A 14,903-nucleotide genomic window follows, 5' to 3' on the forward strand; every position below is an offset into this window, starting at 1 on the left:
GCATGTCTAGAAATAGAGGCATGACCAATCCAAGGGCAGGCATCTTGCCCCACAGGAGAAAGGGACAGGAGAATGAGTATGACCAGGCATAGCTTGAGTGGCAGGTGATTTCAAAACCTTAATCGTCTCTCAAAGTCCATGATTGATAACATTATGACCAGAATCAAAGAAACATCTTCCCTCCTCCTTCTTGGCTGAACCTTACCAGATACATACCTCCAAGACTAGATTTTTAGTTCTTGTTTGAGAAGAAAAACAACAACAACAACAACAAAAAAAAACAACAAAAAACACAACTCTACACTGGTTTAGGGCAGATTCACAAGGTGCTATTGTCATAAAACACATTCTCGGTTCCCGTCTTTTATGGACATTGACGTCATTTCTTCATGTGCAGGGCATCCTGGAACTTGGTGCTGGTGTATCGGGCATGAAAGCCTTTCTTGTTGATGGTGTCATCCGTGTGGAACTGAATCATCAGAGAATCTCCTGCAGAGTAGATCTCTTCCAGTGGCTGAGGAAAGGGCAGAAGAAAACCAGGGGGACATCAGGTCAGTTGGCTGTGGCTGGAGTTTTAAATACGGAGGATGAGACAGAGGTTACATGAGAACACGGGCAGGTCTGTGCTGCCACAGGGCGTCCCAGGTACCAGAGACTCTGAAAGGCACTGACACAAGCTCCTTTTCAAAGGAAAACATTGCCTTTTCTGCTCCAGAGAAGAGCTCCCCAGGCCCTATGATTTCAAAGACAGTCCTAGACCCACAGCTTATGTGGACTCTATGGGTTATGAAGGGCACAGATGGGCTGGGGACTATTCCGACGGCTTTCAGATCTTACCTCATGTAAATCTGACCAGGGGAGTGTTATCTCCATTTTACACTTACGGAAAACTGAAACTCAAGATCACACAGCTAATCAGGACCCCAGCTCAGGTCTTTCTGACCGTGAGGTCACTCCTGGGATAGATCTCCCAGCAGACCAAACACCAAAGCCCATGCTTGCGGCCCAGACCCTGTCCAGGAGTGAAACACGGCACGGAGCCTCTGTATTTGTCACAGAGGTGTCACCAAGGGCTCGACGAAGGGGAGCCAGGCTCTGAGGCTGCTGTCTTCCAGGGCGCAGTGGGACCTAACTGGGCTTCCCACACCACTCACTGGTTGGGACTCTCCAAAGTTTTCCTCTGCAGGTAGGCCTCACAGTCTTTGAAAGACTTTATCAAAGGCATGGCGTTGGTCAGATCACACTTTGTCATCTTTTCTTTTCGGGAAGGCGAGGGAAGATGATGGGAAATTATTCAGAGACCGATATAAACGCCATTTTGAGGTTCGGATCAGCACGAGAGGCAATCTTGACTCCAAAATGAGCTGATGTAAATTCAGCTGACAGCAAAGAAGCTTATGCGGACAGCCCCGGAGGCCGAGACAAGGAGAGGACAGGGGCCCAGTGGGAGTGGCGCCCAGTGTGCCTCAGGCAGAGCCTGACCAGGACCCCATACTGGCCCGTTCACACACTTGCCCCAGGTGCCAGCTTCTAGGTGAGGTGCAGGGAAACAGTGACCAACCCAGGTCTGCCCTGTCCAGGGTAGGGGGCTGAGGAGAGAGGTGACAATGAGAAAAATGATGAGGACCTGGAGCCCAAGTGTGTGTTTCCAGTAAGACTCATCATACCCTCAGGCATTTGGATTGCCTGGGGAGAGACTTGTGAAGACATGAGATATACAAAAGCATGACTTAAAACAAGTTTAAGAGCCTCAAAGCCCAATCAAAATGGAGGTGGGGGAGGATAGGGAGCCCTTTGCAAACACAGGAGGAAAAGCCTCAAGGAAGGCGCTCTGACAGGGCCTGCATCAGTCAGGGACCCCCCCTGATGGGCTCCCAGGTTACTTCCCGCCTCCTCTCTGGACCCCTTTCCCCTTCTCCAATTCGCTCCAGCAGCAGAGGCCGCCCCCGACCCCCACCCCCGCCCCGGTCTGGCACCTGGGGTGTCTCAGGCACCCTGTGCACTCACCCCAGAGCCACAGAAGCGGCCGAGCCTGGGCGCCGTGCTGTCATAGCCGTCGTAGGCCTCCATGTAGTCGTACCCACAGTCGGCCTCCTCCTCCACCTCAAAGGTCCGGAAGATCAGCTCGACGCCGTAGCCATCCTCCGCCACGATCACCCAGTCGCAGCGGGCATGGCTCGGGTAGTTGTTGTCCCCAAACTGGGCGTGGGAATACAGCTCTTTGGTCTGCACTTCAGCCTTCAGCCTGCCCCCGCACTCTGGAGCAGAGAGACAGCCGCCCCGTCCCCTTGGCACAGAGACCCGTGGGCCACCCCAACCCGCTTCCCGGCCCGGGCCTTCTCTCTTCAACCCTGACGCCAGCCCGCTTTCTCTACGGGACCTTGCGTGTGCCCTGTAGGAAAGTCTGGCAGGTTTCCTCATCCCATTTTACAGAGGCGTAAACAGAGGCCGATAGGTCTGAGTTTTAGAGCTTGCTGAGGGGGGGCGGTCCGAATTGGCCCTTCGCAGCCAATGTCCTCTGTTGCTGGATTGGGTCACATAAGGCCTCCGGGGAATTCCTAAGCAAGCCACTGGAAAAAACTGGCTGGTTGGATCTCTACCGCCTAATTACCTGGAAGTTCTAGAAGCACCCGGGGGATCTCGAGCCCCAGCTGCTTACTGTAATTTGTAACTGCTGCCAACAGAGGGCACCCAAAGCACACCCGAACCACAGGTCACTCTCAAACCCAGAAACCTCAGGTTAGAGACTGACTTCCTCCAGCATCTGACCGTGGTGAGAATAGACTGACTTTGAGGCTCCTGGGGGTGTCACGAGTGAGGTGAGCCTCATACGTTGGGCTTGTATTCTGCAATGCTGGCTTCTGAGTCTGTGACTAGGACTGTAACTCTGGTTGGCCTGGGTCCCACGCTATCTTGTCTAGGCCACTAGAGACCACATAAAAGAAACGGATAAAGGAGAGGGAGCGCCAATTAGAAACTGGCAGAAATCCTGAAGGCAAGTTCCTCCACTGCCTGTCCTCAATGTGCTCCACGCCTCCAAGGGGCCGAGCTCCCCATGGTGTGGCTTCTGTGTGGTCCAGTCCTGCCTACCTGCTGACTCTCGGCCCCAGGTGCTCTTGCTGAGAATTTCCTCCAGGTCTGAGCTGTCTTTGGGAAATTTCGAATTCCCGAGATGTGACATGTTAAGTGGAAGGAAAATAATGGGTAGTAGAAACATTTTCCGTTTTCCAGAACTGGCCCTTAGGAGATGACAGGGGCTGCTCTCTGCCCCTCAGCTCCCAGACTTTGGGATTTCATGGACCAGCAAGCTTACAAATATGTTTGGGAAAGAGGATGGGAGAGAGGGAGGGCGAGAGGAAAGAAGTGCGGCCCCAACAAAGGGTTGCCCACTTTAAATGTCGATTAAGGATATTCAAAGAAAACAACTCTTCCCCCTACAGTTTCACTGTTACAGGGACATGTGACCACGCACCTCCCACCCCCTAGCGTCAGCAGGAAAGGCGTTTGTCTCCCTGCCTCGGTGGCCATCTAGGCCTACCCCCGCGGGTCCAAGCAGGCTGTACCTGTGCTGTGAGTCGCCTGGAAGCCTTTCCTCTGCACAGACGCATCTGAATAGAACCTGAGAAACAGGCTGCTGCCTGAAGCCACCACGGGGTCCGGTTTCTTGCTGCCGCAGAAGCGGCCAAGGAGGGGGGCCTGGCTGTCTGGCCCATCATACAGCTCCAGGTGGTCGTAAGCACATTCTTGGTGCTGCTCGATCTCAAACTCGTTAAATGTCTGGGGATGGAAGAGCAGAAGGGAAGCAGGGGCCTCACGCTCAGCCAGGCCAAGGGCCGCCTCTCCGGAGGCTGGGAGAGGACGGGGTGCATGGGACACTCTCTTCTGGTTCCCAAACAACCCTACAAGGTAATCACAGGAGCGACTGCTGCTTGAGCACTTCGCAGCTGAGATGGCCGGTCTCCTCTGTCCCATCACAAGGATCCTTCTCACTTAATGGGGACAGGAGCAAAGATCAGGTACTCCCTCTGGGTCAGGAGCTGTTAAAAGTGCTTTACAAATATAACCATATCATCCTCACTTCCCTGTGCTCTGTCTACTTCTACCATCCCCACTTTACAGATGAGGAAACTGAGGTCAGAGCAGTCAGGTGACTTGCCCAAGGTCACCCACTGGTAGGGCTGGAGGTCTAGCTACAGAGCCCCCGCCCTCTACCTTTGCTGTGCTATGCAATCCTTCGGTACAAATGATGGGACAAGGCTGTATGAAATGCACACTGTTCCTCATCTATATCCTCATAGTGGCTGGCATTTGAGGAGAGTTTTTTTCCTGTGCCAAATATTCATGAGCATTTTCTCACTTAATTCTGGGACTAAGAGGGAGAGTTAGTATTAGACCCAACATGCAGAAGGGGAAAACTGAGTCTTAGAGAAATATCTTGCCCAAGAGTATTCCTCCAAGCTAGAGGAGGCTGGAACTGGACTTAGTCCCCAGCCAGCCTGATTCCAGCCCACACTTCTAACCTTCACCAGGCTCTACTGCCCACCTCCTCCCTGTCCCCCAAAGCTGGCCAGGGGAGACCCTCCATTCCAGGCCATACACCAAGCTTCACAACTCCAAATGCAGAGCTTCTTAGGGACCAGGCAGCTGAATGACTGACAGCCTGCCCACAGCTGCCAGGAAGATGGGACAAGTGAGAGGCGACAGGGTTAGATGAAGGCTTGAACCAAAGGACAGATCAGGAAGAGAAGACATTAGTGGGGGGTGAGGGGAGTCTGAATTTATAAGAGTTGCTGGAGAGACAGGACAGAGATGTTGGTAGAGAGGGCTCATTAGCAGTGTGGGCTTTCACAGGAATGACAAACAGTAGAAACAGGCAAAGCTCTTCACACCTTATAGAAGGGGAGCTGGTATTGGGGATGGATGGTATGGACACAGTGGGCAGAAGCAGGAGGGGAGACCAGCAGCATCAGGGTGGGTGATGCAATGGGAGGGACACCCATGGGACACCCTGTTGCTGCCCCCCATACAGTGAAACACGAGCTTTTTGGAAAGTATTCAATTCACATATTCTGGTAGCAAAAAGAACATGATCAAGACATCCACCATGCACTTCCCAAGGAAGTTTTTTTTTTTTTAACTAGCACAAATACGTATGAACGTCATATAAATTTGAGATCTGGCCTAACTCTGGCCCCAGTGATCAATTGCCTTAGTTCCTTAGCACTGTAAAGAAGGGGAAGATAGATGTTGGGCAACTACAAAAACCTTGTGGTGCTGGGACAGAAGCGCGATTTCCCACTGCACAGGCTGCGCGTTCCCACCTCCAGGGGGCGCCATTCCACCGCCGAAACCGGAGCTGTATGTTGCCATTGCGAACCTTCTCCAGCAGAGGGCAGCGTTGGGGGGGGCGCACTACATCAGCGCACTCTGGGGCGTTACCCAATCCCCCAGATTCAAGGCCGTTCTCACACCCAGGAAAGCCACCGACAGCACTTCCCACATGGGCAGCTGTGCATATGAGGTGCCTTCTGTGAGCACCCTGTGGTCACGGGCTCTGCCTTTGCCACCCCTCGCTGCCCAGGGCCTGGCACAGACAGACCCCAGCACCTGCGCTCTATTGTGGGCGCGCATTGACCCACCTGTCCTCCGCACCGCCCTCACCCGCCAGTAAACACCCTGGCAAGTCCCCGGGCCATCGTCTGCTTATTATCACGTTCTCCTTTGTTCCCTTCCATTCTCCCTGCATTTTTGGCCCATACTTCAGAGGAACATCCATATGCTTTCTGGAGAGCTTACAAATCGCCAGAGTCAGAAGAACCAGTTAGAAACCGTCTGTCTGGGGTTTACCTCCTCCGGCTGGCGAGAGGGTTTGCTTTATACTCCAGGATCCGGGAGCCTCTGGGGGCTGAGAAACAAGACTTGGACCAGAGACTCAAGTTCTCCTCTGAAATAACCGAGCACAGTGTGCGCACCGACAATCATATGCACGAGAGACTTTAATTTTTTAATTCAAGAGAGAATACGTATGAATAACCTAACCTCCTATTGTTAATTTTTTTAAATGTAAGTTACAGAGGAAGATGAATGATAAGAGTCCATTCAAGAAGTCTGGGCAAGAAAAAGGATATATATTTTTTCCATGCTTGTACGTACATTATTGTATTTGCATAGGAAATGTCTGGTAGAATTTACCAAAAAAAGTTCAGAGATTTCATTTCTGAAGTGGGCATGGGGGGGTCTAGAAGCTTTTGAGTTCCACTTTCCAATGCTCTGTACTGTTTACTTTTTTTTTTTTCCCCCTTGAGAATGTATTGTTCCATCAAAAATTACAGCTGGAAACAACTGAATGTTAGCTTTTTCGATCTGTGCAGGGAACGCCCCCTCCAACGGGTACCACTTCGAATAGGTGCTATTTAGAGAGATTTCCTTGCCCCCTCCCCCCTGATCACTGTGCAGCGGCCCACGAGGAAGGCTTCATCAGCAACACCATTTTCCAGATAATGAAACCAAGTCCTGGAAGGGTTGAATTTCAACTTTCTTAAGTTTCAGAGCCCGGAAGGGGCAGAGCAGAGATGCAACCCCCCTCTGTGGGTCTGAAACCAAAGTCTGTGTTGCTCGTCAACTATGAAAATGACTCACAAGTTTCACCCGGTGGCCCGCAGTGGAAGAGATGTTCCAGGTACACTCCCTCCGGCTGGGGTACTTGTCAGGCCAGTTGGGGCTTGCCAGGGTCCCCTCCGCACTGCTGATCCTGTGGGCACAGCCGGCTGGAGCGGGGTGCGGAGACACATGCAGAGAGAAGCAGGTCACTGGTGGGCAGCCCCAGAGGAACCTCCAGGGGGAGCCTCCATCTCTCATTCGTGATGGGGTCATTATCAAATGTGGGGGCAGGGGTCAGCCTGAGTCAAGTGTCCTCTGGCTAGAGAGTTTATTTGGATTTGCTGCCTTCCTGGAGGCACTCCAGTGGCTTGTTTTCCCTACTATTCCTATTCACGTCATGGCTATCCTTGGAAAGAGGGTAGCTAGTGGTTGAGACCACAGGCACTGGGGTCAAATGGACTTGGGTGCATCGCCTGCAAGCCGTGGGACTTGGGCACTTACCTAAGTCTCGGTGTCCTTATTTGTAAAAAGGGTACCCACGTCGTAGAGGGATATGTGGACTAAATGAGACAATGCGTGCAAAAGGCTTAGCAAGTGCCAACAGAGGCCTTCATCACCCTGCCTCCCATGTATATTTGTTGTAGATTTTTGAAGCAGCTTCATTTAAAGGCCACAGATGTTGCCTTGGCTATGGTGCTGCTAGCAAAGAGGGTTCCCACGATTTGCTCAGTGGGCAGTGTCTCAGTCAACAGCTAGAAGGTGTGCTGGGCACGACGCTAAGCATTTTGAATGCATTCCCTTATCCGCTCTTAACACTTTGCAAATGAGAAAAGAACTTTAGAGATGGAGAGTGACTCGCTGGTAAGGGGTGGGATCGGGACTTGAACTCGGGCCCGCCTTTGGTATGAAGGACAGGAAACAGAGGGAGCTGAGGGCCTCATCAGCCCCATCACCCTCACCGCATCCCAACACTGCCCTGCGGCTGCAGGAGGAGGTGCCAGTGCCAGTTGGGGCAGTGGAGGGCTGGTCAGGGGGAGGAGGAAGGGGAGGGGGCAAGTAGCAGCTGAAGGGAGGTTCCTGATCATCGCAGCCTCGGCCCTGCAGCTACACAGAGGACAAATGCCAACAGGGGCAGGGGCTCAGCATCTGGGACATTTGCTGCTACACCCATGTCCCACTCCTGGAGGAGCCCATAGGAAGGCAGCCAGTGTTTGGATGGCAGGACCTTAGTCCCTCCTGGCCTCCCCCATGCCACAGGGGGCAAGCCTTATACCAACCCACGACCACCCATGTCTATGTCACAGGACTGGGGTGGGTTGGACGGTGGCCACACCCTGCTTCCGAAGCTGTCTCAGCTCATTCTGTAACACCCCAGGCCGGCCTGACCATATGTTGTGCACCCCCATCAGATCTCCTACCTTGGAAAGGCTTATCCTGGAGCGGGGGGGCCTGAAGTCTTTACTACTTCCCTCCCAACAACCTCCTCTGCAGGGCCCTGTACTGGGGCCAAGACCTTAGGCCTGTGTGCTTATCAGAGATGCTCAAACTCCCTTCACAGGGTAAGGTGAGAGCAGAGGGAGGCTCTTTCCAGAACGACTGGACATTCAAAGGCATCTGGCCTTGAACTCCCAATGGTAAATGAAGCAGGAAGCAATCTTTTTAGAATTCTATTTTACTATTAGAGCTATGTATGAAAACAAATATGAAACAGATGGTTGATATTTATTGACATGTCAGGGTCTCTACAGAGGTGCCCAAATTGTCTGAAATTCTTTGTAGGCATGCTTTCATTTACTCCTCACACACCTTTAAGAAGAGGGTCTGTTTAGTCCCTTTTAAACAGAAGAAATGGAAGCTCAGAGAGGTAAAGAACCTGCCCAAGGTCACACAGCCAGCCGGTAAGTAGCAGAGTCAGGATTTAACCCTAGGTAGTCAGATTCTGGAGCCTGGGGGTGTACCCGTTTTGTAACAGTAACCCCAGGAGAGTACCTGAGGGCACTGAAGCCTCCAGAAGGAGGGAGCTGCCCTGGGGAAAACCACGCTTCGGGAGGAGGGAAAGCAGGGAAAGGCCCCTCGCTCGCACTCTCTCACACGTACTCTCTGGAGGCTAAGGTCAGCCTGGCCTCCCAGGTGCGGCGGGGCCTCACCTTCCTTGCAGTCGTGCCCGTTCTCATGGAGCCGGTACCCGTTCCTGCAGTGGCATAGGTAGCTCCCGGACGTGTTGACACACTCGTGCTGGCACCCGCCATTGTCCTTGGCACACTCGTCCTTGTCTGCAGAAAGTGACAGGCTCTCAGGGCAATCCCCTCGCACCTTGGAGCTCCACTCAAAGGTAGCCTCCACCAGGGAGGCTCCCCGATTGCCCAGGGGTGGGCGGGGGCAGCATCTGCTGGGTGGTCCTTGGTCCTGCCGTGTGCTGAATTCCCCATACTCCTAAAACACTTGAACAAATCTCTGTGTCCTTTAATCCTACTGCCTGCCCCAACAAGGAGCTCCTTAAAGGGGAGGCTAATATTAAGAATAGTCCTAGGAACAATAATACAAGGAGCTGCCGTGGATTGAATATTTATGTGATGGGCACTCCCCAAAGCAATTTCATGTAGCATCTAAGTCTGTTCTCATACAACCTGAGGAGCCAGGTGACTCTGTCCCCATTTTACAGATAAGGAGACTGAGGCTGAGGCCACGAAAGTGCTCAGGGCCACTCAGTGATTGAGCAGCCTGCATGACCCGGAAGCCTGGGCTCCTCCTCCCTGACCCCATGTCCCCTCTGGCCTGTGGAGGAGGGAAGCGTGTGGGCCCCGGGCAGGACGGCCCAACACCCGTCCTGCTCCACCACTCCCAGGTCTTGTGCCCTTGGGCCGTTCTTGACTTCTGTGCCTCAGTTGCCTCACCTGTAAAATGGAGTCAGTATGTGTCCTCACCTCATAGGGCTATTGGGAGGAGGAACTGAATTGGTATGTGGGCTTAAAACGGAGTCCAGCTCAGAGTAAGCGTTAGCTTGTATTTGCTCTGCTGTCCCAGCTCAAGTTCTAGCTGTTGTTGTCACTGTGGTTTTTGTAGCTCAAGCCAGCTCCTTCTGGTGACAGTCGAGCACAGGCCTCCCTCCCCAGCCCTCGACACCGGGATCGCTCCGGGGCTCACTGACATCTCCCTGCCCTCGCCATACCTGGTGATAATGTGTCACCGAACACTGTGTGCTTTAGTTTCACGAGGACAATGAAGACTCCTTAAAGAATAAGGAGGTGAAGCCCACCCAGCACTTAAGCACAGGGACCATAAGCTAGTTAGAGGCCAGGAAGGACTGTGCTGAGAGGAGTAGGCGGGTGCCCCAGAGGCTGAGAGCCTGCCCAGACCTGTCCCCTGCAGCCCGTGACCTCGCTTCCAGACCCGCACACCTGAGAAGAAGTGGGCTCTGAAGCCACGCTTGGAGACCGTGTTGTCTGACTTGAACTCCACACGCATGTTGTTGCTCTGAGAGGTGATGACTTCGGGCATCTCGGAGCCACAGAACTTGCCGTGCAGCCTGGCATCAGGGGACAGGCCGCTGCGGACCTCCACAAAGTCATACTTGCAGACCTACAAGACAGCGTGGTGGGGAGCCCTCCGGTATTCCCACGGCTCCAGCCCAGACTCCCTACAGGACCCCTTCCTGACAGCCACACCCTCCGCCAGGTCGGGGGGAGTGTCCTGTCAACTCCTACTGAGATCCCTCTGGCCCAAGGTGTAGACGTGGGGGCACTCACGCAGAGCACTCTGGGGGTGGGGGAGCTCTACCTGGGCCTTGGCTGACTTGCTCATCCCACAACCACTGCCCAAGGGAGGGGACAGGCCATTCCTACCATCCTGGTCCCCAGCTGCATCTCACCCCGGCTGTTCCCCTCAGCTGGACACTAACCCCCAGACTCCTACCTCAAGGGGACATACTTGTCTTGACCACCTCCCACCCCCAAGGCCTGCCTCCTTCGCTTTGGTCCTGCTTCCCCTTGGATTCAGCCCCCGACTGTAGGACGCAACCTCCCTGCCCGCCGAGCCCCTCACGGCTTTGCAGTCCCGAGCCACCGCCCGACACAGTCAGCTAGAGCGCAGGAGCATACGTCATTGCCTTCCAGCTCAAACACTTCAAACTGAAGGGAGATCCTGTACTGGGCAGGGGCCACCACCTGCCAGACGCAGTTCTTGTTGGTGGGGTACTCCTTCGGCCACCCCGGGCTGGTGATGGTCCCGTTCAGCTTGGTAATAAAACCACCACAGGCCACTGCACGGGAGAAACAGGAGGAAAATTCATTTGGTTTTAGTTCCAAGTGACTGCGATTTCCCCCAAGCAGCGATGAGCCCTGCTGTTCTTTAATAAAAAATAAAAAAAAAAAAAGTTTGATAACCTGAACTGATTAATCCAGCATCTTTCCCTCTAGTCTGTTTCCATGGAGGAACTGGAGGGATGACGCTGAGGACAAGTCTTTGCCGCTTTGTGAAATGATGACCATGCTTCTGTGCTTACCGGTCACTCGGTGGCAGAGTTGGGGACCAAGTGACTTGGACCAAAGGTGACTGAGGAATGTTTGCAGCAAGCTACGCACCTCACCTGCTTCCATGAACAAGCAGCGTCACGCGGATGGGCAAGGGAGACAGAACACCATCTCCGTAGAAACGGAATGAGTGAAATGGGCTATTAGTTGCATCCCGTGAAAGTGCCTGCAGTTTTCCTTTGCTTTTATTTTTTATCTGAATAATTGTGTGAATGTTTCTTGGCTGCAGAAGAAACTAGACCTGGCTCCGGCTGCTGTGTCTGGGGTGGAATTCTTATAATCTGGGCAGCCCTCTCACATTGGTGACTCGATGGGGTTGTTCTTCCTTCCAAGAGCCAGGGGCATCCCCCACCATGGATCCCATCACCTCGCCCAGAGCCCACAGCCCCCTCACCTCTCCACATCTCCTGAGACTTGTCCCTGACCCCTTCCCATTCTAGCCTTGCAGGTCCAACACCAACCTTCACATGTCTTCTTGTCGGCGGCCAGCTCATAGCCAGGATCACAGGAGCACTTGTAGCTGCCCAGAGTGTTCACACAGCCCTGCTCACACCCGCCGTGATCTGGCCAGGAACACTCGTCCACCTCTGTTGGAGAGGAAGGGGACCCGACTAGATCATCACCAAGCCCCCTGGTCTGCTCCCCATCCCATTGCCCATTGCAGAGTCCCCGGAAAATGTCCTCTGAGAACAAGAACAGCTTTTGGTGACCTCCTACCCAGGAGCCTCACGTCAATGTCTCAGAAACCAGAAGCAGCTCTAGCCAACACGGAGGTCTTGAGAACAGAAGAGTATCTTGTTAGCCAGAAGCAGGGCCTCTCTGGAGGAGATCAGGCCTGGATGATTTTGTTCTTTGAAGGGTTCAGTCAGGGAATACAAGGTGATTTTTTAAAAATCCCACACCAAAAACGTCATCAGTTTTAATGCCATGGAACTGGGATTCTCCCCAAATATGGAACTTCATAGGGACATTAAGCGAAGGGTAAGAACAAAGGGGCCCATTTCTAGATGAATATGTAGAAGTATTTTTTAGAGATAGAATCAGGACTTGTGATTTAGTATTTTAGAAATAATCTGAAACAGTGTGCTCAGGGAGACCTTCAAGGTTACAGAAAATGCTGAGCTCTTAGTTTAGCCAGAACTCCCAGGAGAAAGTACAGGAAGGGGCCACAGTGAGACTGAGTTAGCAGGGGACTTGGACGGGATTCAGCGCTGACAAGTGCGTAGTGATATGTTGGGGGCAATTGAAAACAGCAGGTGGGATGTCAGGAGAGTTGTCCTGAGAAGGAACCCGGGGTCACTGGAGAACCTGCCCGGAAATGTAAATCCGTGCATCCCTGGAGGAAAGAAAAACCCGGGCCATGGGCATCTCCAAGAAGAGAATCAGAAATAAAAGGAGAAACTAATCATTTTCTGTTGTCAAGCTTGGGTGCATCTACCCCTGAGAGGAGACAGTGTGGCCAAGCCAGAGAGCCGAGCAAAGGAACAACAAAACCCCGAGGTATCTTCCAAAATAAGACAAAACCGAAAAAGCCTGATGTGGGAGGAAGAAAGGGAAGGGGTGGCATTGATTCCTAACAGCACAGAAGGCAGGAATACAGCGAGCACAGGGTTGGCCACAAAATCTTCAAAAGCCCACATTACACATAAAATGAGAGAAATCAGGACATCTTAGAGTTGGTGAAGTCCAGGAAAGACCCCCCCAGTCCTGCCCTTACGCCATGACCCTCTTATTAACATTTCTTATGGATGGCTTTGCAGACCCTGCTTGAAATCCTTGAGACCTAGGACTCTCCCTGCTTTCCAAAAGTATTTCTCATCCTTTGAAATGTGAATTGTCAAAATTCTGGCCCCTTGCAACGTCCACCCCACTGGTCCTGCAGCACAAACCCTGCAACCAGGCTGGCTCCCTCTGCACTGCCCTTTCCCCACTCAAACAGACCCGTTTCCTTCCAGCCTTCCTCATCGACGGGGCACAACATACTCGTCTACCTGCTCACCCTTCACTGGGTAAAGAACGGCGTGTGAATGTCCCATCGTCACACACAGTGGGCAGTAAACTTGGGTGATGCTAAGAGTGATGTGTTTTTGGGCTCAGCCAAAGCTTAAATGAACTGGCCTGTAGGGGAACTGAGTATAGGAGACATGCTCTAGGCAGGGGGTTGAACTTGTTCATGGCCTCAAATAAATGTAAATATGAAGTATGCTAAAATAGTAACAATCCTCCAATTACTTATTGCTTTACCAGAGACAAAGTGATTTCTTTGGCATTTGCTAGAAAGAATAGGAGGAGGGAGGATCCATAATAAGGAGAAATGGAGAGTCCAGGCTCCTAGGGTGAGCCAGACAGACCTCAGTTGGATCCATACTGGATCATGCCCCCAACAGATTGGATGATTTAACCTCTCTGAGCCTTCTTCCTCCTTTAAAATTAGAATAGTATCTGCTTTTAGCGTGGTCGGAGCTGAAAATGACATCCAGTACACAACGGATCTCACTACAGACAACAGTGGGGCTGCTTTCAAAATCCCGGTGGGTGGAGAGACACAATGATGAGGGCAGTGAAAGGGATAGGGTCACCTGGGCATACCTGAATCAGGTGAGAGCGGAGTAGTCCGGGCCTGAGGAGGGGAGAGGGACAAGGCAGAAACAGAAAGAAGGACAGTGTGTCAAAGATGGGCCAGTGGAGAAGAAAAGAGATGGGCAGAAAGGCAGCACAGCAGAGTGAAGAAACTGGCAGGTGGGTGCAGGGGGAGGGTAGAAAAGAATGATGGGAAAAGCCCATCGAAATACACCAAGATAAACACGGATCATGTCGGGGCCAGAGGGAGACTCTGATGCCAGAAGGTGATATGGCTATGGGAAGGACACACATTTGTCACAGGTAAGAAAGGGAAGACCACAGATGGACAAATGTCCAGGGGCCATCTTAACCATGTGCAGGGAGAGAAGATGGTAGACTGGTTTTGGGACGAAGGCAAAGGGAATATAGTTCCTCCAGGGAACTAGAAGGGTAGGACATTTATTTGCCCCAGGAAGGTGGGTGAAAGTGGTAGAGTCACATCTGAGCTTCTCCCAGCAAGAGCCGTGGGATGTTTGGCCATTTTCAACTCTACTTCAACTTGAATGGATGGCGTGGAAGTGTACCAGGGGCCCTGCCCTCAGTGGGAGACTGGGTATCCTTGGAATCACCTCCACAGTGAGGAAGCAGCATCTGTTCCAAGCCCACAGATTCATGCTTGCTCTGGGCCATAATGGTCAAGGCCAAGCCTCCTAGAAAAATCTGGGAGATGGTGAGAGGTAGGAGAAAAAGCTGAAAAGGCAGGGCTCGGCCTTGCCGAGTCATAGCTCTGTCTTCTCTGCCTTCTTCAAGTGGTATTAGTAAAAGAAGGAACCATTCCGTGTTTAGATAATGAGCTGGCTCGGGTAAGATGGCAACAATTGTTTGCAGAGAGAGAGAGTTAAGGAATGAGAAGGCAGGACACATCCCTAAGCTTTTGAAGAAACACCTGAAGGAAGCCGGTCCCCCTTGTCGACACCCCATGGGGGTCCGCTGGCACTGGGACAGAGGGGTGTGGGGGTCAGTGTGGAAATCATACAACCAAAATGGCCAACCCTCAAATGCCGCCATCTCCTGAAGTAAGCGGAGACCGAGCTCTGCCGGCTGCCAGGCCCGTGGGCTCTGAGAGAGACTGCCATCTGGCACCGGGAGGGGGGTGCGGAGGCCAACTGGCACGGCGGCCAGTGCCACGAGCCAGCTGGGCTCCGGGCAGAG

General features: G+C 52.6%; 1 protein-coding gene across 1 annotated transcript in view; it reads right to left on the reverse strand.

Moving 5' to 3' along the window:
• Positions 1-379: 379 nt before the first annotated feature.
• TLL2 (tolloid like 2) overlaps positions 380-14,903 on the reverse strand; it is a 115,371-nt gene continuing 100,847 nt past the window's right edge. Inside the window, exons 14-21 of the mRNA XM_044236640.1 lie at positions 11,591-11,716; positions 10,698-10,858; positions 9,999-10,179; positions 8,748-8,873; positions 6,640-6,767; positions 3,564-3,777; positions 2,008-2,258; positions 380-514 (exon numbers count right to left, since the gene is read on the reverse strand). Of these exons, the coding sequence (XP_044092575.1) occupies positions 380-514; positions 2,008-2,258; positions 3,564-3,777; positions 6,640-6,767; positions 8,748-8,873; positions 9,999-10,179; positions 10,698-10,858; positions 11,591-11,716 (1,322 nt within the window). The remainder of the gene's footprint in view (positions 515-2,007; positions 2,259-3,563; positions 3,778-6,639; positions 6,768-8,747; positions 8,874-9,998; positions 10,180-10,697; positions 10,859-11,590; positions 11,717-14,903) is intronic.

Source organism: Neovison vison, chromosome 2, assembly GCF_020171115.1.
Source record: "Neovison vison isolate M4711 chromosome 2, ASM_NN_V1, whole genome shotgun sequence".
Classification (NCBI taxonomy): Eukaryota; Metazoa; Chordata; class Mammalia; order Carnivora; family Mustelidae; genus Neogale; species Neogale vison.